The sequence below is a fragment of the Puma concolor genome, chromosome E4, assembly GCF_028749965.1.
Source record: "Puma concolor isolate L17-30 chromosome E4, mPumCon1.1.hap2, whole genome shotgun sequence".
In the NCBI taxonomy this organism is placed as follows: domain Eukaryota; kingdom Metazoa; phylum Chordata; class Mammalia; order Carnivora; family Felidae; genus Puma; species Puma concolor.
The window spans coordinates 39,048,794-39,076,429 of record NC_141683.1 but is presented as its reverse complement, the minus strand read 5'-3'; the positions used below and the strand labels follow the sequence as shown (position 1 = coordinate 39,076,429).

Here is a 27,636-nt window from a genome sequence, read left to right as displayed (position 1 = left end):
AAGTATAGTTGACCTAGTTATAGACTAATATAACTGTATTAGTTCCAGGTGCACAATGTCGTGGTCCGACGGTTCTACACACTATGCAGGACTCACCACAATAAATTGCCATTTGTTACCATACAAAGTTACTACAGAGCTACTGACTGTATTCTCTATGCTATACTTTTCATCCCCATAACTCACTTTATACCTGGAAGTCCTTACCTTATTACTATTTTTTTAATTTAAAATGTGTTTATTGGGATGGTTTTCCACTCATTTGGATTCAGATTGCTTTCGGTGCTGCTTCCGTCTGAAGAAGCACCCTCTGTAAGCTTTGCCTTTCTTCCTTGTAGGTTGGCAGAGGACAGCCAACACAGAACACTACTGTTTTGTGCGTGGCCAAAGATGGTGGTGATTTTGCAGCACTGGACGTTTCATTGCTTCTTACGCTTCCTCCGTTCTTGCAGGAAGGGATTGAGGAGGTCCTTTGCGAGGGGCATGTTCTTGAGGGGAGGTTGTCACCGCCGAAAAAGCTTGAAGTTTGCATCTCTTCGTTCCTTTCACCTATTTGGCCCGTCACCTCCACTCTCCTCCCCTCTGGCAACCTCTCATTTGTTCTCTGTTTCTATTTGTTTTGTTTTTTAGTTTCTAAATATAAGTGAAATCACATAGTATTTGTCTTTTTCCATGTGACTTATTTCACTTAGCATGATACCTTCTGGGTCCATCCATGTGGTTGTGAATGGCAAGATTTCATTCCTTTTTTTATGGTTGAGTTATATTCCACATCTTCTTTATCCATCCATTGCTGAGCACTTGGGTAGCTTCCATATCTTGGCTACTGTAAGTAATGCTGCAGTAAACATAGGAGTGCATGTATCTTTTTGAATGAGTGTTTTTGTTTTCTTTGAGTGAATACCCAGTAATGGAATGTGATTTCTATTTTTAATTTTTTGAGGAACCTCCATACTGTTTTCCACAGTGGCTGCACCAACTTACTCTCCTGTCAACAGTTCATTAGAGTTCCCTTTTCTCCACATCTTTGCCAACACTTATTTCTTGTGTTGTTAGTTTTTTTAAGTTTATGTACTTATTTTTGAGAGAGAGAGAGACAGCACAAGCACATGAGTGGGGGAGGGGAATAGAGGAGGAGAGACAGAATCCCAAGCAAGCTCTGTGCTGTCAGTGCAGAGTCCAGCGTGGGGCTTGAACCCATGAACGGTAAGATCGTGCCCTTAGCCGAGACCAAGAGTCAGACACTCAACCGACTGAGCACCCCGTTGTGTATTTGGTACCAGCCATTCTGACGGGGGTGAGGGAATATTGCATTGTGGGTTTGATTGGCATTTCCCTGATGATTAGTGACGTTGAGCATCTTGTCTTATGTCTGTTGGCCATCTGGGTATCTTCTTTAGAAAAATGTCTGTGCACATCCTTTGCCATTTTTTGATAAGATTTTTTGAGGGTGTTGTAGGAGTTCTTTATATATTTTGGATTTTAACCCCTTATTGGATATATCATTTGCAAGTGTCTCCTCCTATTTAGTAGGTTGCCTTTTTGTTTTGTTCATGGTTTCCCTTGCTGTGCGAAGGCTTTTTAGTTTGATGTAATCCCAATAGTTTGTTTTTGCTTTTGTTTCCCTTGCATGAGGAGATAGATCCAGAAAAATGTTGCTAAAGCCAGTGTCCAAGAGATTACAGAGTATGTTTTCCTTTAGGAGTTTTATGGTTTCCAGTCTTACATTTAGGTCTTTATACCATGTTCAGTGTACTTTTGTGCATGATGTAAGGTGTATGGTGTATGGTTATTTTTTTGCATGTAGCTGTCCAGTTTTCTCAACACTATTAAATGAAGAAACTGTCTTCTCCCCATTGTATGTTCTTGCCTCCTTTGTCTTAGATTAATTGATCATAAGTAAGCATGGGTTTATTTCTGGACTACCTATTCTGTTCTGTTGACTTATGTGTGGCAGCACCATACTGTTTTGAATACGATAGTTTTATAGTATAGCTTGAAATCTGGGATTGTGATACCTCCAGCTTTTTCCTTTCTCAAGATTGCTTTTGCTGTTCACAGTCTTTCTTGGTTCCTTACAGATTTTAGTATTACTTGTTCTAGCTCTGTGAAAAATACTGTTAGTATTTTGAAAGGGGTTGCATTGGATCTGTAGATTGCTTCGGGTAGTGTAGACGTCTTAACAAGATTAATTCTTCCAATCCATGAGTGTGGTATCTTTTCATTTTCTTGTGTTATCTTCAGTTTCTTTTAACAGTGTCTTGTAGTTTTCAGAGTAAAAGTCTTTCACTTTCTTGGTTAAATTTATTCCTAGGTACTTTATTCTTTTTGATGCAATCATAAATAGAATTGTTTTCTTAATTTCACTTTCTGCTACCTTGTTATCAGTGTATAGAAGTGCAACACATTTCTATATGTTAACTTTGTATCCCACAACTTTACCAAATTCATTTGTTAGTTCTAATTGTTTCAGTGGAGTCTTTAGGGTTTTCTATATATAGTATGTCATTTGCAAATAGTACCAGTTTCACTTCTTCCTTACCAATTTGGATGCTTTTTATTTCTTGTCTGATTGCTGTGGCTAGGACTTCCAGTTCCATATTGACTAAAAATGGCAAAAAAGGACATCTTGTCTTGTTCCTTAACTTAGGGGAAAGTCTTTCTGTTTTTCTGCCATTGAGTATGATGTTAGTTGTAGTTTTGTCATACATCGCGTCTATTATGTTGAGGTTTGAACATATACTAAAAGCACTGAATTTTTACTCCCCCCATTTTTATGTATATGATGTCATAGTTTACATCTCTCTATTTTGTGAATCCCTTCACGAATGCTTTAAATGTGATTGATTTTACTACCTTTTTTTTTTTTTTTTTTTTTGAGAGAGAGAGAGAGAGAGTGACTGTGTGCACCAGCAGGGGAGGGGTAGAGAGAGGGAGAGACAGACAGAATCCCAAGCAGGCTCTGTGGTGTCAGCTCAGAGCTGGACATGGAGCTCGAACTCAAACTGTGAGATCGTGACCTGAGCCAAGATCAAGGGTCAGAGGCTTAACCAAGCCACGCAGGCACCCCCTACTTTTGGCTTTTAACCTTTATACTAGCTTTATAAGTGATTGATCTACTTACCTTTACTCTGTGTTTGCTTTCACCCATGAAATTTTTTCCTTTCATGATTTTCTTCTAGTTAATGTTCTTTTTCTGCTTAAAGAAGTCCCTTTAATGGCCAGTTTAGTGATGAACTCCTCTAACTTTTGTTTGTCTGGGAAGCTCTCTCGGAATAACCTTGCTGGGTGGAGTATTCTTGGTTGTAGGTTTTGGCACTTTTAATATGTTATGCCACTCCCTTTTGGTCTGCAGTGTTTCTGCAGTAAAATCAGCTGCTAGTCTAATGGACTTTCCCTTGTTCGTAACTGTTTGCCTTTTTCTTGCTGTTTTTAAGATTCTGCCTTTATCTTTAATTTTTGATATTTTAATTATTATGTCTTGGTGTGGACCTCCTTGGGTTCATCTTCTTTGGGGCTCTTTGGATATCTCTTTCTTTCCCTATGTTAAAGAACGTTTTAGCTATTATATCTTCAAATAAGTTTCCTGCCCCTTTTTCTCTCTTCTTGTGGGACGCCTATAATGCAAATGTTAGTACACTTGATGTTGTCTCAGAGACCCCATAATCTACCCTCATTTTTTAAAATTCTTTTTTCTTTTTGCTGTTCAATAGATACTTTCCATTATCCTGTCTTTCAGATTGCTGATCTGTTCTGCATCTGCTGATCTACTGTTGATTTCTTCTCCTGTATTTTTCATTTCAGTTATATTCTTTAACTCTGGTTCTTTTTTATACTTTCTGTCTCTTTGTTGAAGTTCTGAGTTCATCTACTCTTCTCTCAAGTCTGGTGAGCATCTTTATGACTGTTATCAGATAGATTGCTTATCTCTGTTGTGTTTAGTTCTTTTTCTGAAGTTTTGTCTCATTCTTTTGTTTGGAGCATGTTTGTCTCCTCATTTTGTCTGACGTTCTGTGTTTGTTTTTATGAAGTAGGTGAAACAGCCACCTCTGCCTGGTGTAGGGACGTCTCTGCATAGACTGTGTGTGCCTGGCAGCTTTGGCTGGCTGACTGGAGCATTAGTGGGTGCCAGCTAGGGGTCCCGGGGTGTTCTCTGCAGGGAGCACCCTGGCAAGAAAAACTGAAGCTGGTACAGATGAGGGTGGGATGGGCGTCTGGGGCCACCTTGGTAGGTCAGCTGGCACTTGGGTGGGTGGGTTGTGGGGGAACACCTTGGGAATATGGCTAGAGCTGGTGTGGGCTAGGGTCCCAGAGCCCACTGAGGCAGTAGGCCAGCTAGAGCGTCTAGCCTCTGTTCCCATCTGTGCTACCAACGTGGAGGGGCTCACCAGCACTTCTGACCCCAGAGAGAATTCTAGCAATCCCCACCATTTGTCAGACACTCGGGAGTTAGTGAATGGGTTTCCTTCACCTTTAATCTCATTGCCTTTTAAACCATAGCTTTTTTTTCTGTGTGCCAGGGCAGGTGAATCTGCACAGGAGTCCCTCAGTGCAATCCCTTTCTGCTACAGTCCACAGTGTCAGAGGTGGGGTGCCTGTTGTCACTATGTTTCCATCTCTTTTGCCATTCTTTATGTGGTCCCTTTATTTTTTGTTGTGCAGAAGCTGTTTGATCAGGCACCAGTTCTTCAGGAGGATTTGCTTTCTATGTAGGTGTAGAATTGGTGTGACCATGGGAGGATTTGAGTTGAGTGTCTTCCTGTGTTGCCATCTTGGACTCTCCCCTAGTCTGCTCACATTTAGTGTAATTATTGATATGGTTGGATTTGGTTCTACCTTTCTGCTGTTTTCTGTTTGTCTCATGTAGTTTTCATTTTCCCATTCTCTCCTGCAAGTTATAAACCTTATGATATTGTTTGCTTTAGTCTTACATTTTAAAAATCTAGAAATAGCTTTTTATATTTACCTACCGGTTTCACACTTCAGTGATCTTTGTTCCTTCCTGTACATTTGAAAATTATCATCTGGTGTTATTTCCCTTTAACTTTCAGAATTTCTTCCTCATGCATTGAGGTGTGGGTCTGTTGGTGATGAATTCTCTTAGCTTTATGTTTGAAAATATCTTTATTTCACCTTCATTTTTGAAAGTTAGTTTTGCTGGAATTTAATTCAAGATTGATAGAATTTTTTTTATTTCAGCACTTTAAAGAAGTGTCTTTTGGTGTCTATTTTTTCTTTTTTTATATTAATTTTTTTGGGGGTCTGTTATTTCTGATCAAAAGTTACCTATCATTAGATATAAATCCTGTATGTGATATGTTTTTTTTTTTTTCTGGCTGCTTTCAAGATTTTTTTCTCTTATCTTTGCATTTGCAGTTTGACTATGATTTGCCTAGGAGTGGGTTCTTACTATTCTGCTTTGCATTATTGAGCTTCCAGGGTCTGCAAATTGATGTGTTTTTCTCTAGTTTGGGCCATTATTTTTTCAAATATTCTTTGTGATCTATTGTCTCTTTTCAGTTACGTATGGTTAGACTATTGGATATTGTCCCACAGTTATCTAGGTAGGTAGGTTCTGTTTATTTTTTTCTTCTCCCCCCCCCAAATTGGTTAATTTCTTTTTATTTAACTTCAGCTACACCGACTTTTTATTTATTTACTTACTTTGCCTTCCTTCGCTATTAAAAAAGTGCATTGAATTTTTCATTTCATTTACTTTTCTTTCCAGCTTTAGAGTTTCCATTTGGTTCTTCTTTATAGTTTCTATTTTTCTGTTTCCCCGTAGTTTCTCTCCTATTTCCCCTTTGTCCATTCCTTATCTATATATTTTCCTTTAGCTCCTCCACGTGCTGTAAAGTTCCTGTCTGCCGATTGCAACATCAGGTCATCTTGGCTTTGGTTTCTATAGACTGCTTTTTCCTTTGAGCGTGGGTCACATTTTCTTGTTTCTTCACATGTCTAGTGATTTTTGATTCAATACTAGACATTGTAATGGTGCGTTATAGAGGTTATAGATAATGCTGCAGTCCTCCTGAAGGATTTTTGTGTCAGCAGGTAGTTAATGTGAGGACACTCAAGTTCCAAATTAGCAGTGGCTGAAATCTCCATTCAGTTCTTTTAGTTTTGCAGCTGCTGCTTTTTATCTTGGCCACCCTCTGCCCCCCCCCCCCAATGTCTCCAGCCAAGAATTTGAACAGATTTTATTTGCAGATTTGGGTGTTTGCCAGCCCTGAACCCTGTCTACGGCCACCCTGAACCATACCTCATAGAGGTTGGTGAGTGCTCTTGGGCAAAACATGCAAATTATTAAATCTAACCAAGTGCAGTTTCTTTCCTTCAAAGGCCGACTCTTCTAGTTTCTGCCTGCTTTTGCCTTCACATAATTTTTAAGTATTTTGTTCACATTTTGTAATTGTATATAGAAGGGTGATGTGACTAAGCTATTTTGTCACAGTTGGGAGCCAGAAGCCAAGCACATACCCTTTAAGACTTGCATTCATACTCCTCCTCAGCCTTGGGCTGATCCACTGTGGAGGGAACAGGGCTTTTTCCTCAGGGAGCGACAGTTTCAGACAAGGGATAGAGAGGGCACAGAGCACCATGGGAGTGTCTCAGTCAGCTTGGGGGTGCCGTACCAAAGTACCCCAGGTGGGGTTGCTTAAACAACAGAAATTTTTTTCTCAGCTCTAGACTGGAAATCAAAGATCAAAGAGTTGGCAAGTTTGGCTTCTCTTGAGGCCCCCTGCCTTGGCTTTCACATGGCCACCTTCTCCCTGTGCCCTCATGTGGCTTTTTCTCTGTGTGTCTACATCCCTGGTGTCTCCTCCTGTCTTATAAGGACACTAGTCTTGTTGGGTTAGGACCCATTATTATGCCCTCATTTAACCTTGATTACCTCCTTAAATTCCCCATTTCCAAGTACAGTCACACTGGAGATTAGGGCTTCAGTGTAAATTTGTCAGGGTGTGGGGTACACATAACTTAGTCCATAGTGGAGCAAAATCAAGGCTGGGCATGGTCTGAGAGCAGGCAGGAGAGACAGAGCTGTGTTGGATGGAAGGAATCAGAATACCTTTAATCAGTCATTAAGTCATTCACCATATAAATGCGGAATGCTGCTGTGTTCCAGGCACATAGTGAAGGGCTAATGGTTCAGTATGGATGGACACGACTGGCCCTGGCCCTGTTCTCCGGAGCTCACAGCCGAGGAGGATAAAAAGATGTGTAGACAGACTGTGATATTGCAGTGACGATAGAGGACATACAGGGTTCCTTGGGAGAGTTGAGGAAGGGGTCCTCAAATAAAGCTATGGGTCAGGGAAGGCTTCCTTGAGAAAATGCCTTTCTAAACTGAGACCTGAAGTATGAGTCAGGAATCAGCTGTGGAAGAAAAGTGCTCCAGGCCAGGCACAGGGATTGGCAAATGTGAGGGGCCTTAGTGTTGGGGGGGGGGTCTGCATGCTGGACAAACAGAAAGTCATTTAGCACAGCTGGAGCTGGGGACCCTGTGGGAGCCGGGTGGTCAGGGATAAGCCCAGAAAAGTAGTTTGGGGCCAGCTTCCTTGTTGAATCTTAACTTTGTCCCTCCAGATGGGAGATTCTTAAAGAGAATAGCTGTGTCTCCTTCCTCTTGGGGTCCTCTTTCTGGCACAGGAAGTGCATAGTGAATGTCAATAGGTGCCACGTGTTATGATTTAGGGGTAGGAGGCTGAGGTGGGGAGGTTGGGTGTGTGGGTGACCTTGCCTCCTTGGTAAAGCAGGTCAAGGGCCTGGAGATTGCCAGCTGCCTCTGACCTCACCTGCCCCAGGGCTCCGGGTCTCATGTGTGGTGGTGTTTTTCAGCCCTGGACAGCGAGTCTGCCTCTAGCAGCATCCGCTTCAGCAAGGCCTGCCTGAAGAACGTCTTCTCGGTCCTGCTCATCTTCATCTACCTGCTGCTCATGGCAGTGGCTGTCTTCCTGGTCTACCAGACCATCACAGACTTCCGCGAGAAACTCAAGCACCCTGTCATGTCGGTGTCTTACAAGGAGGTGGATCGCTATGACGCCCCAGGTAGAGCCTGTCCCGGAGGGGCATCAGGGCCCAGGTCTGGGGCATTGGCTTGCAAATGAGCCACCGTTGCACTCCCACACCGGGCTGGGCACCGCGGGTAGACAGAGGAGCCGAGCACAGTCAAGGTGAAGAGTACACACCCAGAGAGCTGCTGTCAGTACCCAGAGGAGCGTGTCATGTGCCAGGGAGAGGGGTGCACGGAGCCTGGAGTGGTCACTGCGTAACTGGGGTGGGCACGGAATGCTTTGCACGGAGATAGGATTTGAGCTGGGCTCTGATAGACAAGAAGAGAGTTTTTCTGGAAGGGGGATTAGCAGGCGCAAAAGTAAGTGTAGGGAGGCAGAGGGCTCCTCTGGAGAGGATGTGTATAGCCCGGCTGGAGCCGGAGGCTAGTGATGAGGGGCAGGGGAGGTAAAGCCATTCGGAAGTGGTTAGGGCCCTGCCTGGGGAGCGGGCTCACTGCTGTTCCTGTTCCGGTGGGAGGCTGGGCCCTGAGGAGGCTGTCGTCTCTGCTATAGAAGGTAGTCTCCTTCAGGGCAAGCGGGGCTGGCTCTGGGCTCTGGAATCGTGGGAGTGAACCGGAGGCATGAGCTCTGTGGCCTCGGCTGTGCCCCGCTGGTGTGTGCACCTGCTGTGCTCTCAGGATGCCAGAGTCCCCCTCTGGATGGCCTGCCCACAGGGCACAGCCAGTCTCTGGTACCTTCCACCTGGGCTTCTTGGAAGTGTGCTGCTTGTAGCTTCTTCACCCATCTTTGCCTGTCTCGTGTTCGTCCCTCTTTGTGTGTCTGTTTTGGTCCCTGTATCTGTGGGCTGTACTTTCTGTTGCTGATCTCTGGGTCTCTCTGAGCTCTGCCGGGATCTGGTGCCACATGCTGCTCTCATGCTGCTCTGTTTTGTCTCCGTCAGTGGAGCCCCACGGTGAGGTGCTGGGGTTGGGGCGGGGGAGGGACCTTTGGGGCGTGAGTTGCACACCTGGAGGCCCCAGCCAGAGCAGGAGGTGAGAGGCACGGTGACAGGTGGGGAGTCCCGCAGCCGAGCCGAGGGTCTTGCAGTGAATCCGCCTGCGGATGGAGGCGCTGCCGGGCCCGGCCGCGGAGCCCCCGCGGGGTGTGCCGAGCAGGGCGGGGAAGTAGGGTGGGTTTCGGTGCAGGTGCCAGGGAGGCTGTGCCCCAGGCCAGGAGAGGGGCTTTCTGAGGGCAGCAGCCGTGGCTCTCCACCCTCCGTAACCCTCTTCTTCTCCCTCCTCTGCCGTCACCCAGAGAGTCTTGAACTTGGGTTGTTGGTGGGTGTGAAAAACTGTGTGTGATGTGACTGTAGGGATACGGTGGGGGACCGTGACTTCTGACACTCCCATTTTCCTGTTCGTGCTCCCCTAGGTATTGCTCTGTACCCCGGTCAGGCCCAGTTGCTCAGCTGTAAGCACCACTACGAGGTCATCCCACCCCTGAGGAGCCCTGGCCAGCCTGGGGACATGAACTGCACCACCCAGAGGATCAACTACACAGACCCTTTCTCCAACCAGACCCTGGTAACTCCTGTCTCCCCACGCCAGGCCTGGGCAGCGCACGCTGTCCACCCCGCACCCCGCAGCCCCCGGTCTTCTTCCTGCCACGAGGCCACTCACACTCCCCTTGTGCAGGCCCTTGGCCCCCAGTGACCACGAGGCTGTCCCAAATCGGGTCATGGCCATGGCTGGCTGGCTGCATCAGGCAGGGCTGTGAGGGCGTCAGCATTCTCTGATCCTCAGGGATTCCTGACAGTGCGATCAGATCCTCTCCTTGCTGGAAGGATGCAGGGCGAAGCCGGTGGGACGTAGTCAAGTGAGTCCCATTACCTGACTGCCCAACACAACTGCCAGGGTGCATTTTGAAAATAAAGATTCCTAGGTTCCATGTGGGGCCAGTCACTCCTAGGGAATCCATGTTTTGAAATAAATATGTAAAGAAGCTGGTCTGGGAACAAGGACCCCAGCACTGGCATCACTCACAGCTCAGCCCAGCAGGGTTGGGGGGAAGGTGAGGGTCAGTGGCACCTGCACAGGGTGTCAAAGGCAGGGAAGGAATTTTACGTTTATGTACATCTTTTTGCATCCCATATCCTTGTTTCGGAAAGGATTGAATGGGACTGAGTAAAAGCTTTCTAGATCAAAGTGAGGAAGGAAGGGTTTTCAAGGTAGAGGAAATAGCAGGTTGCATTTGTGTCTGCACTGTTACAGTAGTTGGGTGTGTGTGGAGGGTCAGGTGCCCCCGGGAGCGGCGAGCGGCGGGAGGCGAAGCTGCGGATAGAAGTAATGGCCAGGTGAGGAGAGAGTGAGTGGTCTGCCCTGGAGCCTGACTTGCCCCCCTGGGTCTAAGGTAGAAGAGTCACACTGAGGTGGTTCTGATGACCTTTGTTCCAGGCCTCCTCCTGAGATCCTGCTCAAATGGTTCCCTCGCCTGCAAAAACTGGAACAAAATAAAGTATCCATAAAAGTCCCACAAACCCAGGAGGGGTATCACCAGTGGACTAGGCGTTTTGAGCCGGTGTAAAATAGAAGTTGGGTCAGGTGGGTGGAGCAAACAAACCAGAGAAAGGCCACGCCCTACAGCGGGCGCAGAAGAGGCTTCAGGAGAGGTGAAAGCCTTCCTTCTGGCTCCCAGCTCCCGAGTCAGCTCACCCAAAGGGCAGGGCAGCGGTCAGGACAGTCATCACGGGACAGTCATCATGGGACCGGGCGGCTGCTCTCCTACCCTCCCAGGGCGCGCAGAGCTGCTGGGGACGGCGTTTCCTTCCGGGTACGAGGCCCAGGGGCCATTCCTATGTACGCAAGCCCTGGGTAGGTTCCCTGCTTGGGCACTGGGGCAGCAGAGAGAAACGGAGCAGAACTGGAGACTGGGCCTCCACGGTGCAGGGGAGGGGACAAGTACTGGGAAGGAATCTTCACACAAGAGACACGCCAAGTACCTGGCCTGGCATTGCCTGCCTGCTGCCACAGAGCGTCAGCCCCAGGCAGGGGCGCCGGTGAGGACAGCCACACCCCAGCCCTAAGCTAGTCACCCTGGTCCTTCTCTCGGGAGTGGGAATGGACAGCGAAGGCTCGCTAGACATTTACGGGAAACCGACAGCCTAGGAGAGGACCAAGAGGAATAAAAGAGAATGGACTCCAGAACAGGGCAATGGATGCTAATTTAAAGGAAAGGGAGAATAATTTGTAAACATTTTACGGAAGAGCTGGATGTGCCGTAGAAACACCATGCGGATTCCCGGCCGCTTCTTGCCGGCCGCTCTGGGAAACATACCAGTCGGAGGGCCGGGCAGTGCACATGCGGGTCTGTGGGTGTCCTTCCTGTCGGTGCCCCCTGAGCGGACACTTCCCAGGAGCCCGTTGCCTTCATTCCCAAACCTGTGTGTGCTGCTTGTGCTTACTGCGGTAATTACGTAATTTAAGTATTATAAACACCCATGAAATAAGAGCACAAAAGTTATTTTTTAATATATATAATTATTTTCAGTTTATTCATTTATTTTGAGAGAGAGTGCACGTGGGGAGGTAGGGACAGGGAGAGAAGGGGAGAGGGAGTCGCAAGCAGGCTCCACACTGTCCAGCCTCAGAGTCCAGTGCAGGGCTCGAACTCAGGAACCGTGAGATCCTGACCTGAGCTGAAACCAAGAATCCTGGCTTAACTGACTGAGCCAGTCAGGCGCCCCAGGGAGAGTTGTTTGTATGGAAACTGCAGTGAAGGCAGTTATTGCGGCCAGCTCTGGGTGAAGGTCAGTATTCTCCAGCAGTTCTAGATGTGGTTCCTTTCAGAGGAGTTTTGCCCTCAGGCCCCACAGTGGCGGAGGAGGAGGAGGGATGGGGGAGCGCAGGGGAGGGTAGGGGAGCCCCCGCCCCCCCCCCCCCACATACATGTGCACTTACGCTGGGAAGTAGGGCCTGGCAAGTGGCAGCAAGGACATTCCCTGAGTAGGGGGGAGGTGTGGCTCATCCTATCTCGCACGCAGGGAGCACCTTGGTTAGATATCTGTGTCCTTGATCGCCCCTGGCCTTGGCCACTGGGAGACTTTGCATGGGTAGAGATCCTCCGGCGCCATGCCTGGGGTGGACTTTAGAAAATATGCCCTCTGGTGCACCCGCTTCCTGCTGTGTAGGCTGACACCTTGCAGAATTGGTGTTTGGCTTGTGGGCTTGTCCTTTACTCTGCTCCAGCTCCGCCTCCTTTGTTTGTAGTAGGAGGTCTCAGAACCCTGTAGGCTGCTGGCTGTCTGCCTCCTGGCTAGTCTGTGTGAAAGTGACACTCGAGGGCGGGGGTTGGTGCTCATCTGACCTGCTTTGTCAGATTTCAGATTCTCATTGTTTTCTAGTGTCTCTTGTGCCCTCGGTTTAGCTAACTTTTTTTTTTTTAACATTTATTTATTTTTGATAGAGAAAGAGTGTGAGTGGGGGAGGGGCAGAGAGAGAGGGAGACACAGAATCCAAAGCAGCGTCCAGGCTCTGAGCTGTCCGCATAGAGCCGGACACAGGGCTGTGAGATCACGACCTGAGCCAAGGTTGGAGGCTTAACTGACCGAGCCACCCAGGCACCCCTGGTTTAGCTAACTTTTACTGCACACTTTGCTCTGCCACAATTAGGGCCACCGTCTTTCCAGCTTGTAGGAATGCCAGCCATATTCCCACTGTCCAGATGTTAAGTCCTTGTCTCTTTTAGATGGTTCCCACAGCACTCCAGTTCCAGAAAATAACTTTGTGCATTGGGCAGAGAATAGACTAAACTGCTGTGCAAAAGCAAACACCCCAAACAGACCCAGTGGCTGAGACCAGAGAGAAGTCTGTTTCTTTGGAGCCGGTCGGGCGTGCAGGCGGTGGGCATGTTGGGCCATGCCGCCTCGCAGGGCGGGCAGCGATGGCTTCTGTCTGCCACTCCACCATCCCCGTGGTGCAGTCTCGGTCCTCGTGGTCAGCCATGGCTTGCCAGCACGTGTATGCGTTTTCCGCTCTGGGAGGGTGCGACGTGGAGGACAAGCGGTGCCCTGTCTCGGGGCACAGTGTGGAGTCTCGTGAGTCACTTTGGTGCACATTCCAGGAACTTCATCACATGGCCACGGCCGAGGCCAGAAATGAGGCTCCAGCAGGGTGACTGTGCTGCTAAAATGTGGGATTGGGGAAGCGGTTCTAGTTCTCCAGGAGGAAGCGGGTAGTGGGAACAGAGTGCATTCTCTGCTGCCACTCAACGTGTCATGGAAAGGTTGAAAATAAATAGATGGACGGAGGTTTCCTGGGAAAAATGCAACAAGAGGCAGAACAAGTGAGTGGGCACGTGAACGTCAGTCACACTGCTGTACCGGGTGTCAGGGGTTACAAGAGATGTTTAATTCAGATAAAAAACTATACTATTCTCCACTAAGAATTAAGAGTTACAGATCTTTGCAAAATAGCATTCCTTTTGTATGTTTTGGGCAAAACCTATTAGGAACAAAAAATTCCATTGCCTTGAAGTGTGACTAAATGCACACGTTCCTCTTTCGCATTCGCGGATCGAATAGACACAAAGTGGGATAAGGACTGAGCGGCACAATTCGTTAATGTGCAGTGAGTGTGCCTGTAGCACCTGTGCCTGATGGTGCCCGCTCTTCGACATCTGGAGAGCATTTATGGAGGTTACTGCTGTACAGATGTTTATCTGTAATTCATTAATCTGTAAATCATTTATGGTAATTAATCTGTAAATCCAGCGTCATCACAGTTAAAAGTCCCAGTTGTTTTTTTCATGGAATTTAACAGTCCAGTTTTAAAGTACATGGAGAAGAACACGTGTGTGAAAGTCACCCGCTGGGGGTGGTGGTAGGAGGCACGTCGCGGAGGGGACCTGCCCGGTCACATGGCAGAACAGTGTAGACCCGCAGGGATCAACTCCGCATCTGTCCCTCGTCTGGGGAGCGGGAGGTAGGTCCCTCTTTCACACCAGATGCAAAGCTGAAAGCCACACACATAAAACGTCTGAATGTAAAAAAGTTTAAAAAGCACTATAAAGAAAAGGAGAACGTGGATGTAATTTTGGTTTTCCTTCGCAAGCAAAACCTGGAAGCCATAGAGAAAAAGATTTACAGATATCACTGTATCAAATTTAAAGCTTCATCTAACAAGTGACATAAGAAACAAAGCTAATGGCAAAGCGACAGACCGGAAGAAGACATTTGTCCGCATACTGGACGTACGTTAGCGTCCCTTCCGAGGGCGTCCGTAGCACAGGCAGCCAGTGAGGAAAATGAACGGAGGACGGTTGCTCCCAGCGCTGGGCCAGGCGCTAGCCCGAGAGTCGCGCTGTGGGGCTGAGCGGGAGCCAGCCGTGGGCAGGAGGGGTGGCCTGTGGTCAGCTGGGGGCCGCTGGGCAAGGAGTTTGCTGGTCACCCTCAGTGTCTCTGGGGCCACAGGCGGGGCTCCCACAGGGCTGATTCTGGCCCTTGTCTCTCTGCAGAAATCAGCCCTGATCGTGCAGGGGCCCCGGGAAGTGAAGAAGCGGGAGCTGGTCTTCCTCCAGTTCCGCCTGAATGAGAGTAGCGAGGACTTCAGTGCCATCGATTACCTCCTCTTCTCGTCTTTCCAGGAGTTCCTGCAAAGGTGGCGTTTCCAGTCCGTGCCGGGCTTGCCGCACGCGGTCTCCTGTCCGCTTGCTTATCCCGGGCCGGGGTGGGCAAGCGGGGCAGTGATGGGGGCCCAACTCCAGGGACTGACCTGGAGCCTAGCTGTCCAGGAAACCTGGCTTCACTAAGGAAGCGGGTCTGGTGTGGCGAGTGTTCGGACTTGGAGGCAGAGGCTTGGTCCTGCCCGTTCGGGGGGCTAAGGCGAGAGGAGCTGCCTTGGACCCTGTGAGCCCCCTGAGGGCAGTCCCTGCCTCTGCCGGGTCTCCCCTGCGGTGTCGTGGGCAGCATGTCCAACACGCGGTGTGTGTTTGCCACACGTTTTTAACACGGGGATGAAGCTTCCTGTCTGCGTGGGGGACACACTGGGACCCAGAGTGCCCAGTGGGGGCGGTAGCCACCCCAGAGGAGAGGCGGCTCCCCCGGGCTGATGAGGCCATGGGCCACCTCCCCTACTCATGTACCACTGCTCCATCCTTCCTGATCTGGGGCTTGGAGCCTCTGCTGTGGCGTCTTCCACCCCGTCTGTCCCCCAGCATTCCCTCTGCCCTCCCTGCGTGGAGCCGAGGAGCTGTCCTCCCCTCACTGGGCCTCCCGGAGGGAGGCTGGCAGCCCAGCGAGGGCTCCTCAGGGCCACCGAGGGCCAGAGTTGTCATGCTGGCGGGCGCACCTGCCCGCTCAGGGCCAGTGCTCTTGGGAGCAGGGGTTGGGGGGAGCTGCCTCGTGGCGGGTGACAACTCTCCCTCTGTTCGGAAGCCTAGAAGCAGAGCTTGGAAAGGAAGCAGGAAGTGGGCCCTGTCCTCGTGGCGGTAGCCGAGAAACCGGCTTGGAGTAGGGGCTGGAGTTTGAGTCCAGCCGACTTTGAATCCTGCTGTTGGGCCTAACTTGGCCCCTTCTTCTCTGTCCGCCCAGCCCAGACAGGGTGGGCTTCATGCAGGCCTGCGAGAGCGCCTATTCCAGCTGGAAGTTCTCCGGCGGCTTCCGCACCTGGGTCAAGATGTCCCTGGTGAAGACCAAGGAGGAGGATGGGCGGGAAGCAGTGGAGTTCCGGCAGGAGGTAGGTGGTGCTGGGTGTGCTTCGCACCGTTGCCCGCTTCCACCCTGGAGTCCGGGGTGGACAGAAGCTTCGCAGGAGAGAGGACCTTGGGGAAGTCGTATGGTGAGAAGGGACCCCGTGCCAGGGAGCGGCCATGTCCCGCAGGCTGGGCACGCTCTAGGCCTTTGCCTGGGCTGCAGCCGGTCCTCCCCAGACACGTGGGCCAAGCAGGGACGCCTGCATTTCACAGAGCAGGTGGCGCGCCCAGCACAGTCCGTGTTCTTGGCCGTCAGAGGCCGCTGGTCTCGTGGAAGATAGAGGACTTGCAGGGAAGACAGACTAGATACAGTGGCCTCCGAAGTGTGGTGCACGTGAGGGTCCATTGAGATGCATGAGGAAAATATTAGCTTGCTTTTTGAACTAATTTCTTGATCTCATCCTTTTTCCATTTTTGAGTGTTTTGAACATTAGAAGAAGAGTAATGTTTACGTCACTTCTGAGGAAGTCATGTATGTGGGGTATGTACTCAGAAATGTGTTACTAATGGGAAGTGTGATTGAAAGCTTTCAGCCCACTAGCCTGGAACCAGGAGATGTGCCCGAGGTTTCTAGCTACGGTCTCGGCAGCGGATGGGGGAGGACCTTGGGAATGGGCCTGGCAGTGGGGATGGGGGGCAGGGGACATTTTGGTTGCCGTGGCAGGGCTGTTTGCCAGTCATCACTGAAAGCAAGGCTGCACCCCTACCTTTGGAACTTTCACCTCCGCGGTGGCAGCCCCCTTACCCACACCTACACCCTGAGGCCACCGTCCTGTGTATCAGTGGCCGAGTGCCTACAGAGGTAGCGAGGGAGTCTGTTCTGAAAACTTGGCTCCTCCTTGGAGGTGTTTCAGCAGGCTGGACCCCGAGGGGCAGCACTGGGAAAGGCCTGGGTTGGAGTAGGACCTACTCCCAGCGACACGGGGCTGTCGTTGGGCAGAAGCCATGCGCTCGTCCGGGCCCACCCCTTCCCTGTGCCCTGGCCTCTCAGACTGGAGAGGAGGAGGGTTTGGGAGGGGCTTCAGGCCGGTTTTCTTCAAGAGGACAGGCTTTGTTCCTGCCTCAGGAGGTGGAACCTACCCCCCTAGCCCCCCGGCAGTGGGTCCCTAAAGTGTTCCCAGTTTGTAAGGTAACTGTCACGTCCTGGATTTTTGCTCCACGCTTTTCTCCGAGAACTCCCGAGATCTTCCTCTTCTGGCCCCACAGCAGCCGAGGAAAGGAGCCTCGATGTGTTCACCGTAGTCAGGTGCAGCCTGGGTCTGCCCGGCTCGCCCCACGGTTCAGAACCCAAAGACCTAAGTCCCAGTGAACATGTCCATTTTCCCATGTTTGTGCCGTTCGTGATTGTCTAAGTTGGAAGTGTTTCGGTGGGTGACATGAACCCTTTTGAACAAAGTTGAAAAATGTTTTTTATGTAGTGTTTTGAAGTTTAAAATACCCATGTCTTATCTCATTTGATCCTGACCACACCTCGGTGATGCAGGCATTTTGTCTGCTGCTCTGCAAGTGGCGAAGCGTGAGGCTCAGCTCGGCGGTGGAGCCGCCCTGTGGCCGGGGCTGGGCTCTGCCTCTGGCACCGGCCGCTCCCCGTTATACCGCGCAGATTAGCAGCTTCTAGTCATCGATAACCAGATCTTACCAGACATGCCTACTAAATACTTAACAGGGAGTGAGTGCTCAGCCGGGCGGATCTGTGAGGTTGCGCTTTGTCTGTGTAAGACCTGAAGGGTTGAAAGACTTAGCTTTTAAGATCAAGTATTTTGAAATTCGAGACTTTTATGACTTATAATTGGGTCTTCACATGATACTTTGGATACGATTTAATCATGAGTCCAGATATCTCAGGACAGATTTTGGTGACAATCCAGGACACCCATTGTACATCCCAGATGCTGTTTTCCCAGAGAGCTGGAAACCGAAGTCTTGGCCCTGGTTCCAGTTTCAGGATTTGTGTATGAGATTTTTGGCTTTCTCCCTCCAGAAGATGATGTGAAGAGAACCAAGGACCAAGATCCCCTAACTTCCTTCTCCTTTCCTGCAACCCAGGTGAGGCAGGGGCGCAGAGGTTGTAACGCTTTCTCCTCTCTCTACCTAGACGAGTGTGGTTAACTACATTGACCAGAGGCCGGCCGCTGAAAAAAGCGCTCAGTTGTTTTTTGTGGTCTTTGAATGGAAAGATCCTTTCATCCAGAAAGTCCAAGATGTGAGTATTACTTAAGGTTACAAGAGCAAACACCCTGTGCTGAGGTATTTTGGCTCATCCTTCCAGGCTGTCCTCCTCTTCTCTCATGGCACAAATCATTTTTTCATTTATGACATTCATGTCCTGTATTTGTGTTTAATTGATCTTATCATCACTAGACAGTTGTCCCCGTGAACGTGGGGGCTTCCTCTTTTGTCCGCCATTATTTATGTGCTGCCTGGCGGAGTGCTTAGCACAGAGTACTTGCTTAGTAGTATTGAGTGGAGCGAGTAGAAAACCTGGGTTGCATTAAGCTAATGTCTAGATTATTGCTACTGGAAGCCATTCTTTTTTTTTTTTTTTTTTTTTTGGAAGCCATTCTTTTTTCATAGGTCTCTGTTGGATAATAATCATTATTTGTCAGAGCAGAAACCTACAAGTAAAAATGAACACTGCCTCAATTAATGCCAGATTCCCAGACGCAGTCTCGGAAGAGGAGGGATGATAAGACAGCTTTGCTAGAGGAACGTTCTGGGGAGACGCCATCCCCCGGAGGCAGTCCCAGATCTGACACTGATTGGCGTTTAGGTAATCCCAGAACGTGCCGATGTGGTCGGAGCTCAGGGAAAGCGCCTTGCACGGCTAGGCCCATGTGGTGGAGGGTCTGTGTGACCTGTAGTGCTCCCTGATCACGCACCTCCACCACGAACCGGGGACGGGAAGGGCCACTTATGCAGGGGCGCGTGCGGCTCGCTGAGTCCGGATCTGGGTGGAAGAGTGAACGTCTTCAGTTCTACACGTGAAGTGTGTGAGCACACGTTTTTCACTTACACCATTCGGTAGGAAGTGCCCATTGAGACGAGTAAAGCCCACGCTCGAGGCCTGCTTTTCTCGTGTCATCACTCCGCTTCATCATGGTCCTGAACAGTGGTGCCGGTGTAACCGTTTTGTATCTGTGGACCCTGAAGCTCAGATTGTCCAAGGTCACCCTGCTGAACAGACTTGAAAGTGCTGTGGGTACCATGCTGGGGACTCAGAAAGAAATCCAAGCTGTGACCTTGACCTAGAAGCGTTTAACATTTAGTGAGTGTAGTCGATAGCTGTGAAGCGACTCATTCCAGACAGACAGTAGCTGCCAAAGGGCTTTGTGGGATAAATGTTTCTGCCAGAGGGTTTCTCGGCTTAGTGGTCAGAGAGGGCTCCACGGAGCCGTGAAGGATCAGTGAACTCGAGTAAGAGGAAAGCGTCGCAGGCTGGGGGGCTCAGGGCATGGCCTGAAGGCAGACGTCCGGCGGGTGACACTGTCACTGGACTGCGTGGAGGGCAAGTGCGAGTAAGTGTGAGACGGGAAGAAAACGAGTAACTGACCTTCTGGAGTAGGTAGTTCTGGGGAAATTTGTCTCCAAGCCACTTCTGGGGATTAGGCTAGAAATTTATTTTTATTTTTATTTTTTTTTTTTAAATTTTTTTTTTTTTTCAACGTTTATTTATTTTTGGGACAGAGAGAGACAGAGCATGAACGGGGGAGGGGCAGAGAGAGAGGGAGACACAGAATCGGAAACAGGCTCCAGGCTCTGAGCCATCAGCCCAGAGCCCGACGCGGGGCTCGAACTCACGGACCGCGAGATCGTGACCTGGCTGAAGTCGGACGCTTAACCGACTGCGCCACCCAGGCGCCCCTAGGCTAGAAATTTAAACCTCAGTACTGAATATCTGATTTGTGCAGAACTTTTTTGAGAAAGTTTATTTTTTTCAGGATCACTTTATAGTAGGAAGGGATTAGTATTTTTCTTCTCAGACTTGAGCTGCGCACATTAAAGGTCTAGTCAGAATGAAGTACAGAGTCATGGCCGTTTTAGAACCCAAGTGTTTTTCTTGTCGCTCCAATAATCTGAGGCAGGAGGATCTTGACAGGAACACTCGTGTGACCTAGGAATCCAAGTTGAGGCAAACTGATACACTTGTGTTCGTTTGTTTTCCAGATAATCACCGCCAATCCTTGGAACACAATCGCCCTGCTCTGTGGGGCCTTCTTGGCGTTATTTAAAGCAGCGGAGTTTGCCAAGCTGAGTGTGAAATGGATGATCAAGATCAGAAAGAGGTACCTTAAAAAAAGAGGTCAGGCGGCGAACCACATAAGCTGAAGTGGCCTTGTGTTCGCAGAACTGCTCACAGCAACGGAAGTTCTGGTCACTTCCGCGTGGAGAAACGAGCCGCCGGCAATCCTGTGCTCACTTGAAACGGGCCTTGCTGGGAGGAACAGCCTGCCAGCCTGCAGCTTCTAACCTGGCCCCAAAAGAGGATGTTTAAAGCCTGATGGAACAGATCCAGTGGGTAACCTAAAACTTATTTAAGTATTTAAATTATTCCTGAACAGATGACGAGGGATTGTGGAAGATGGAATTAGATCTGTATCAACTTTTCTGAAGGTTTGTGGAAGTTGCCTTTCTTCTTACTTGGTTTGGTGCACAGTTAAGCTCTAATGGGGTAATGAAGGCTCTACTTTTTACTCTAGCTTCCCCTTCCGCCCTAGTTTTCTAAAGTGGACAGAAGAGTGTGATTTTCTTTTTTCCCCAAATCCTGACTCTGCAGATGTACAGGTTATGCTTTGAAACCTCTGCACCCTGTACCCAAAGGCAAGAACCCTGTCGTCTCTGACGTCATCTGCCGTATCTCTTGGCACGCTTTCTCATTTGTTAAATAAGAAATGGGACTTTTTTGTAAAGCTACTAGAAACCAGGAATAAGATTTCTTGTGGACTGACTAGCCACCTACCTGTCTGGCTAGAATATTTGTTGATGGAGGTGTAAGAGTGTAGAGTCATTAACATGCAAAAGCCCTGGGCCATATGTACATAGGAGGTGCCTACTCAATGTATCTTGATGATTTTATTAACAGGTAAATAAAAGTTAGGTTAATGCAAAAGGAGTCAGTGTGCCAGTATGAATACCTGCTAAATCAGTAGGCACCGGTACACTTTCATTCTGTGACCAAATGGCAGCATGAGCTCGGACTCCCAAGATGGAGGGATCTGGACTCCCGAGGTAGGTCATGAATGCGTCCAAGGAAGGGTCGGGGTGGGGTGTGGCGATGGATGGCAGGAAGAGTGGCAGAGCCAGCCGCGTAAGTGGGGTTCTCTTCCTGTCCTATAAAAGCAGCTGAGAAAGGGGTACTCAGTGTGACCCCCCCAAAGCCTTCAGCTTAGCTTTTGACAAAGATGAGTACTGAAATGTTTTTCACATCAGCCGATTTAAGGTTTTGAGAATTGTCTGCAGAGTTTCAAATTACTTACATGCCCCTTTGCTCCAAAGAGGACTTGATAACACTGGATTTCGTAACCTGGCTTTAGGTAGTTTAAAGAGGAATTATTAAAGGTAAACTTGTGCCAAGAAATATTCCCTGGTACTTTGCGATGCCAGAGAAGCATGCACATTCATGCTAGCCTAGATCTCGTCTCTGTGCAGTCTTTTTGTGAGGCAAATGCGAAGCCAGGCAGAGAAGCTTACGTTAACAACGTTGGAAAACGTGTGTGTGTGTTCTGTCTCTAAAGATGACACCACTTTAGTAATACTTCAATATCTAATAAAATTAGCTCAAATAAACACACTAAAACTGCATTTCCTGTATTGTGGAAAGTTGAGAGACCTCTTAAATGCGCTTTAGGATAAGTAGATAATTAGGAAGTATTTTTAGCTTGCCAAAGAAAAAAACTTTCCTAACTACAGCTGCAGCCTGTCAGAATCCACTGTGGCTGCTCTTCGGTGAAAGAAACGTGTAAGTCTTCCACTGCGCAGACATTTAGACCTAGCCTTCACTTTCTGGAAAAGGCAGGGGCTTGCCGTTGACTCTGTGTCCTGTAGTAGGCTCACCCTGGTCTTCCAGGGCTGCCCCCAGCCGTAACACTGGCTGGCCTCGGGTTAGTGTGGCCAATTCGGCCAGAGCCCCTGGACCTGGATGGCTGGGGGAAGGTGGCTACTGGAGATCATAAACTGTGAGCCATGCACCCAAAGGAAGAGTTTCTCCTGGGGCCACAGCGAGTGAAAAGGGATGCTTGTACAGTGACCTAGGAATAGCACGCAAAACGCTAGACTTCTTCATGAATGCAAAGGAGTGGAGAGTTTGTACTGTCTGATGTCTGACTCTGCCACCGTTTCCCTAAACCACTCCTCACCCAAAGAAGTAGCATTTATTATAAACTTAGAGATTTTTAATTAAAACCGACATTTAAGGTAATTTGAGCCTGTTCTCTGAACATAGAAGGACATGAAGATGAAAGGCTAGCCTAGAACTTAGAATTTTAGGCAGACATTGTATAAAGAGGCAGCAGACTGCTTCTGGATGTCTCAGAGCTGGAAAAAGCAAAGACCACATCGGCAAAATACAAACATAGACTTTATTAAATGCTGCTCAATCCCCCAATGAAGATCTTTCGTTACAAAACAGTTTTCCACACAACTGCAAGTAAAGAGATTGGAATGGTACTCATAACAAAAGAGGTGAGAAATACTTGACCAAGTGAAAACATACAAGACCTCTCTCTAGTCAGCTTGCTCAGAACTCTACAGGGGCAGCCTAGTGCGTTTCCTTTAAATAAAGCCAGCCAGTGACCGTGAGTGCTCTGTGTCACCACACTGGGGGACTCAAAGCCTCCTTCCCTGGGTCAGCAGGGGCTGGAAGGAAGGGCAGGTTCTGAGGACTGGAAAGGCCCTGCCTTCAGCCTTTGGGAGGAAGAGGAGGAATGAACTGAGAGGCAGGCTCAGCGTTTACCTGTGCTGCCTCCACAAATCTGGGCTCATTACTGTGGGGAGTTGCAGATGAAGAGGGATATTCTTGAGGAACAATCTAAAGAATTTGGTTTACTTTCCCAGCTTTTATTTATATTTTGTGCTTTAAAAAGCCTGGAGATTTAAGTTTCTGCTCAAATTCCAGAGTGCAGCAACTCTAGTGAAGGAAGGCTTAGGGCAGGTAACTCCCCCCCCCCCCCCCATCATAGTTCTTTTTCCTAGGATGTAACTAAGGTCTGCAGCAATGTGAAAAGCACATTATAAAAGGGAAAAATATACAGAGCAGACTACTGTATCTATGTGCAACACAATCAAAAAAAGAATTCAAGTCATAATTCTTACCACTCCCATAATTAGCTCACTCATATCATAGATGATGAAGTTCATTCATTTCTGTGAAACTGTAGAAGTGACACAATAAATCCATGATTAGACAAGGTTACAATATACTGTGGCCATGATACAGCACAGGGCTATGTTTAGTCCATATTTTTCATTTACAGTTGCCAGAAAAAAAGTTGGCCTTTTAATTATATTATACTGAGAGGTTTGTCTCATAATTTTTACATATTTCAAAAAAGTGTACAAAACTGCCTATCCAACAGGTGGTGGCTTTTTTTATTCGTCACTTGTATTGCTGAGAATACTGTGCATGTTGTAAGCACTGTTCTGCTTTTCCAAAGCTTTCTTTAGCTTTAGCTCCTCTAATTTTTTCCATAACTCTTCACGTTCCAATTCCTTCTTTTTCTCTCTGTAGAGAAACCAAAATTTTTGTAGTCAGAAACCTTTAATTTAGGGCCTGAAGAAAGTTGCTGTTTGGCAGTCTGCTGGAGAACGCATTGTTCACCCCCATTTCATTTAACTCCCTCTCCTAAAAGCATCTGAGCTCCAATTACTTGGACACCTGATTACTCTTGTCACTCTCCTGTACCAACGCAGAGTGACTCCTTGCTTTCTCTCTGCTCCATGTTCTCACTTCCATGACCACTTTGTCGTTCATGCTTTATTATGTTCCCTTTCTCACCTAAACCTCTTGCAGTCACCCTGGTTGGCACAGTCACCCTTTTACAGAGACAGAAGGGCTGGCTCTCAGGCTGGAGCCACTTCCAGGTAGAATCACCTCTCTAGCCACTAACCAGTCTCTTACTCTGTCACCTCTTACGTGTCATGAGAACTTTAAAGTCTGAATCATCTCTGGAAAAACAAAACTCAAAATATTTTATATGTTTCAACTATTTGATTTCAGTTCTAAGGGAAACAACTGTGAATAACTGAGACCAAACTGTTCTGAAGGACTATATGAACATGTGAAAAAACCATAGGCTGGGCGCCTGGGTGGCCGAGTTGGTTGAGTGTCCCGTCGGACTCTCGATACCAGCTCAGGTCATGATCCCGGGGTCGTGAGATCAAGCCCAGCATCAGGCTTTGCGCTGAGCATGGAGCCTTTTTAAGATTCTCTTTCTCTAAAAAAACAAAACACCCCATGGACTTACAGTTCCACAGTTATATGCCATTATCATTTTGCAGATAACGATTAGGCGTATGAAATATACAAGTTATCTTTTTGTTATAAAAATCATCTTTTTCTTCCCACTGCTGCCCAATGTTTAATTTCTGCCTGAAAGGCGTGGTTTTTTAGGATGCCCTTGAAGAGGAGCCATTCTTGTTCTACTTGCCACAGGAAAACCCCAATTAGGAACTTTTCAGTCAAAAGAGATCAGCTTTTCCAAACAAACAATAGGTAATAAACTTCTTAAAAGTAAATGGTAGCTATTCTCAAATGATGCGTGGGTGCAGGTATACTGACTGGTTACTACCCACCTGATTTCTGAAATGAATGAGAAGTGATTTTTACAAGATCATTTTGTATATGAAGTTCTTGAAAAGAGGTGATCACTAAGGCAGGTGTGTAAATGCTGGTATGTGCTATCATCCCTATATATTGTTGCAAGGAACAAAATATTAATAGTACTGAGCCAGAGACCTATGTGAGCTCCCTCTGACTGAAAAACAAAAAACCCAAAACACCAACTTTTAGATACCACTTCGTTAAAATGTGCGGCTTAAAACTACCAAACTTGTGCAAGGAGCAGCTGCAGAGTAAAGCAGACAAAGACGATTTTCATAGATACATAAGAAATCAAATTTTATAAATTTGGCAGAGAGTGTATTTCACAATGCAGATGCTGCTAGACTGATAAAGTCTAAGCCTCAGAGTGAGATAAAGAGAGGATTTATAATCCACATTAAAATCATAATCTAACCAGTAGGGGAAGTTTTTTATCTGGAAATGACTTAAAAGAGTTTTAAGCATATAGTTTGAAATTCTCTAATGTGACGGACTTAAATACTAATTTTAACTTAGGCAAGATACCTTACTGAACTGAAATCACCTTCAACCAACCTAAAGTGTATGGATAACTTGGCAATTAAAAATACCAAATACCTTTGTCTTTCAGCTTTGTAGGAGCTAGTAAGGTCGTCAAAAAGCTTGCCATTCATTTCCATTAGGGTTTTCAGCACGTTGTATACCAGTGCTACAATGGTCCTAAAATGAAAGTAAGCAGTGCTGGGTTATAGGAAATACAACATGACTATCATCTCTAAATAGTGGCTGATTCACTTAATCCATTTTAGAGATGACAGACAAAGGTGCAAGAGGTTTAGGAATTTGCTCAAGGTCACACAGCCAGGGGTGATAGAGATGGTCTGATTCCAAAATTTCACGTCTTTCTTATCATGCTTAAACTCTTAAAGCGTTATGGTTATCTTCATGGCTGCTCTCCAGTCTCAAGCTAACAGTATTAAAAGATGAAAAAAATCACCTACCATAACTTGTAAACAAAACAAAAAACCCACAAAGGAGGATAAGGGTGTTACAGAAGTTGGAATATATGCAGTCTAAACATCTACACCTTAAGCACCTCCGCTTCTCCCTGGGATAGCACCGACCTTCGAGGTCTGTGCATCCTTGGCGGATGTTCGGTCGGTCTCCCCCACTGGGTTTGACCACACACTGGTGCAGAATGTCACACCAGGTCGTCCTACCTTCAGGGGGGTTTGCAATTTTAAACTGAAATTAACAACATACATGTATTTACAGCTCTGTGAAACTATATGTATATCGAGTGCACAATGGAATGAAACTGATGTTAACCTTAGAATAAGTTCCAAATCTGTATAGGTTTCATGTAGGAGTTAGGAGATTCAAAGACAAAAAGCACAAATATCAGAATACCACGATCAACATAAAAGACACTTACGGATTCCAGTGTTCTTTGGAGATTTTGTATAAACTGCCAAACATAATTGGCAGAATTTTATCAATATTCTCCTCAATCAAACTAAGAATATATTCATTATTCCAGAAGTACAATGCCCTTTCTGCAACCTAAAAAAAACATTTAGAAACGTCAAAACTAAAAGATAAAGGAAAGGCTAGTATAAAAAATGGCTTCGCTGAAAACATCATACCTGAAAATGAGAACTGGAGACACACTTGGATATTTGCTTAAAAAGGGGCTCTTCAATTTTTTTGAACTGTGTGGGTTCAATGACATCTAAGATTTCTTCAATTTCTCCTAAAAACATCACCTAGGTTAAAAAAATTTTTCTTTTAATAAATATGACAAATTTTATGAAGATAACATACAAAACTACAAATGAGAAGGCTAATCTACAAATTACACAGGGACAAAAAAGGTCTTGATAGTATACGCAATTTACTATAATGCTCAGCTATCCCACCAGGTCTCTTCAATCCCCAGAAAACCAGCTCCTGCTAGGTAGCAGTAACAATACAGCCAAGCCCAAAGCTGCGTGGTTTATATACTGAAGCCCTAAGATTAAGAAGTTTTAGTGAGATTGTACTATTTTTGTTTAACAAAACCTACTTCTTTCTGACTGCATGTTTTTGGCCAAAATTTCAGCAGTCCTCTGATCACCTGCAAAAAAGAAGTTTAGCACAAATTAAGCCATGAAGTTGGTCAATCCCAGGAAATTTTTAGTAATTGTGATTACATAACATTCATTCTGAAGTAGATCAATATTTAAGTGTATCCCCAGACTTTCTGCTCGGCTTTACACTTCCATGAATAAGTATTTGCTGAGTGTGTCTGTACCAGATACTGTTCTCGATGCTAGGAAGACAGTGATGAACAAGACAGGTGACTGGTGACCCGGATTTTCAAAAAGCAGGGAGACCAATGGAAGTTATTCATGAAACATGTAAGTAATTTTAATAGTTAAGTGCTACTTACTAGGAAGAAAATAAAGGAAAGTATGATAATGACTTGGTGGCATGAGTGAGGAAAGTTAATTTAGGGAGAAAATAAGGAACAAAGAATTTCTATTACTTAAAACCATTTGAAGCACCAAGAAAGCCAGGAAGCTTCCCAATTTATTTGATAGCTAGCACCATCTTGATCACCAAGATACATGGAACGGATCGTGAATTTAAGTGAACATAATTGCAAAGATCTGTACTAAACTGAACATTAACAGGACAATATTTGCCCCATTATGCCTTATTCCAGAAATTCCAGGATAGTTCAACTCATTAACAGTTCTAAGTTAAAAAGGAAAAAAACTATATGATCATCTCAAGATTTTGAACAGTTGTTCAAAATGTCTGACTGCCTATATATTCTGATAAGAATTTAGTTTAGTAAGCTAGAATGAAGAGAATTTATTAGAAACCATCAGCAATCATCTTATATAGTGATTTCTTGGAGACAGGCGGTAAAACCATCAGGGCCTGGTACTTTCGTGGAAATGTATCTGACAGCCTTTTAGGTTATTTTATAGTTATAATCCAGTTACAGTTATATTCAATAGCCTGGTCCTGTAATAAACACTTATTCAAATTAGGAAGAACACTGTTCAGGAGACAGTCCAATAAGATAAAAAGGATCCAATGAATATTCTT

At 46.9% G+C, this 27,636-nt stretch overlaps 2 protein-coding genes across 8 annotated transcripts in view; one reads left to right on the top strand and one right to left on the bottom strand.

Moving 5' to 3' along the window:
• PACC1 (proton activated chloride channel 1) overlaps positions 1 to 20,850 on the top strand; it is a 45,916-nt gene extending 25,066 nt beyond the window's left edge. For 5 of the 7 annotated variants that reach the window (XM_086694364.1, XM_086694361.1, XM_086694366.1 and 2 more), the window contains 6 exons: positions 7,843 to 8,052; positions 9,429 to 9,580; positions 14,508 to 14,650; positions 15,583 to 15,727; positions 17,839 to 17,946; positions 19,908 to 20,850. In XM_086694364.1, the coding sequence (XP_086550490.1) occupies positions 7,941 to 8,052; positions 9,429 to 9,580; positions 14,508 to 14,650; positions 15,583 to 15,727; positions 17,839 to 17,946; positions 19,908 to 20,069 (822 nt within the window). In that variant the 5' untranslated portion in view covers positions 7,843 to 7,940 and the 3' untranslated portion in view covers positions 20,070 to 20,850. Of the gene's footprint in view, positions 1 to 7,842; positions 8,053 to 9,428; positions 9,581 to 14,507; positions 14,651 to 15,582; positions 15,728 to 17,838; positions 17,951 to 19,907 lie in introns of those variants that run through there. The other 2 variants (XM_086694363.1, XM_086694368.1) reach the window with 2 other exon arrangements.
• A 1,454-nt stretch (positions 20,851 to 22,304) lies between these two features.
• Positions 22,305 to 27,636, bottom strand: part of PPP2R5A (protein phosphatase 2 regulatory subunit B'alpha) — a 65,522-nt gene continuing 60,190 nt past the window's right edge. The window contains exons 9-13 of the mRNA XM_025921116.2: positions 26,603 to 26,653; positions 26,184 to 26,303; positions 25,973 to 26,100; positions 25,156 to 25,257; positions 22,305 to 23,460 (exon numbers count right to left, since the gene is read on the bottom strand). Coding sequence (XP_025776901.1) covers positions 23,328 to 23,460; positions 25,156 to 25,257; positions 25,973 to 26,100; positions 26,184 to 26,303; positions 26,603 to 26,653 — 534 coding nt within the window. The 3' untranslated portion in view covers positions 22,305 to 23,327. The remainder of the gene's footprint in view (positions 23,461 to 25,155; positions 25,258 to 25,972; positions 26,101 to 26,183; positions 26,304 to 26,602; positions 26,654 to 27,636) is intronic.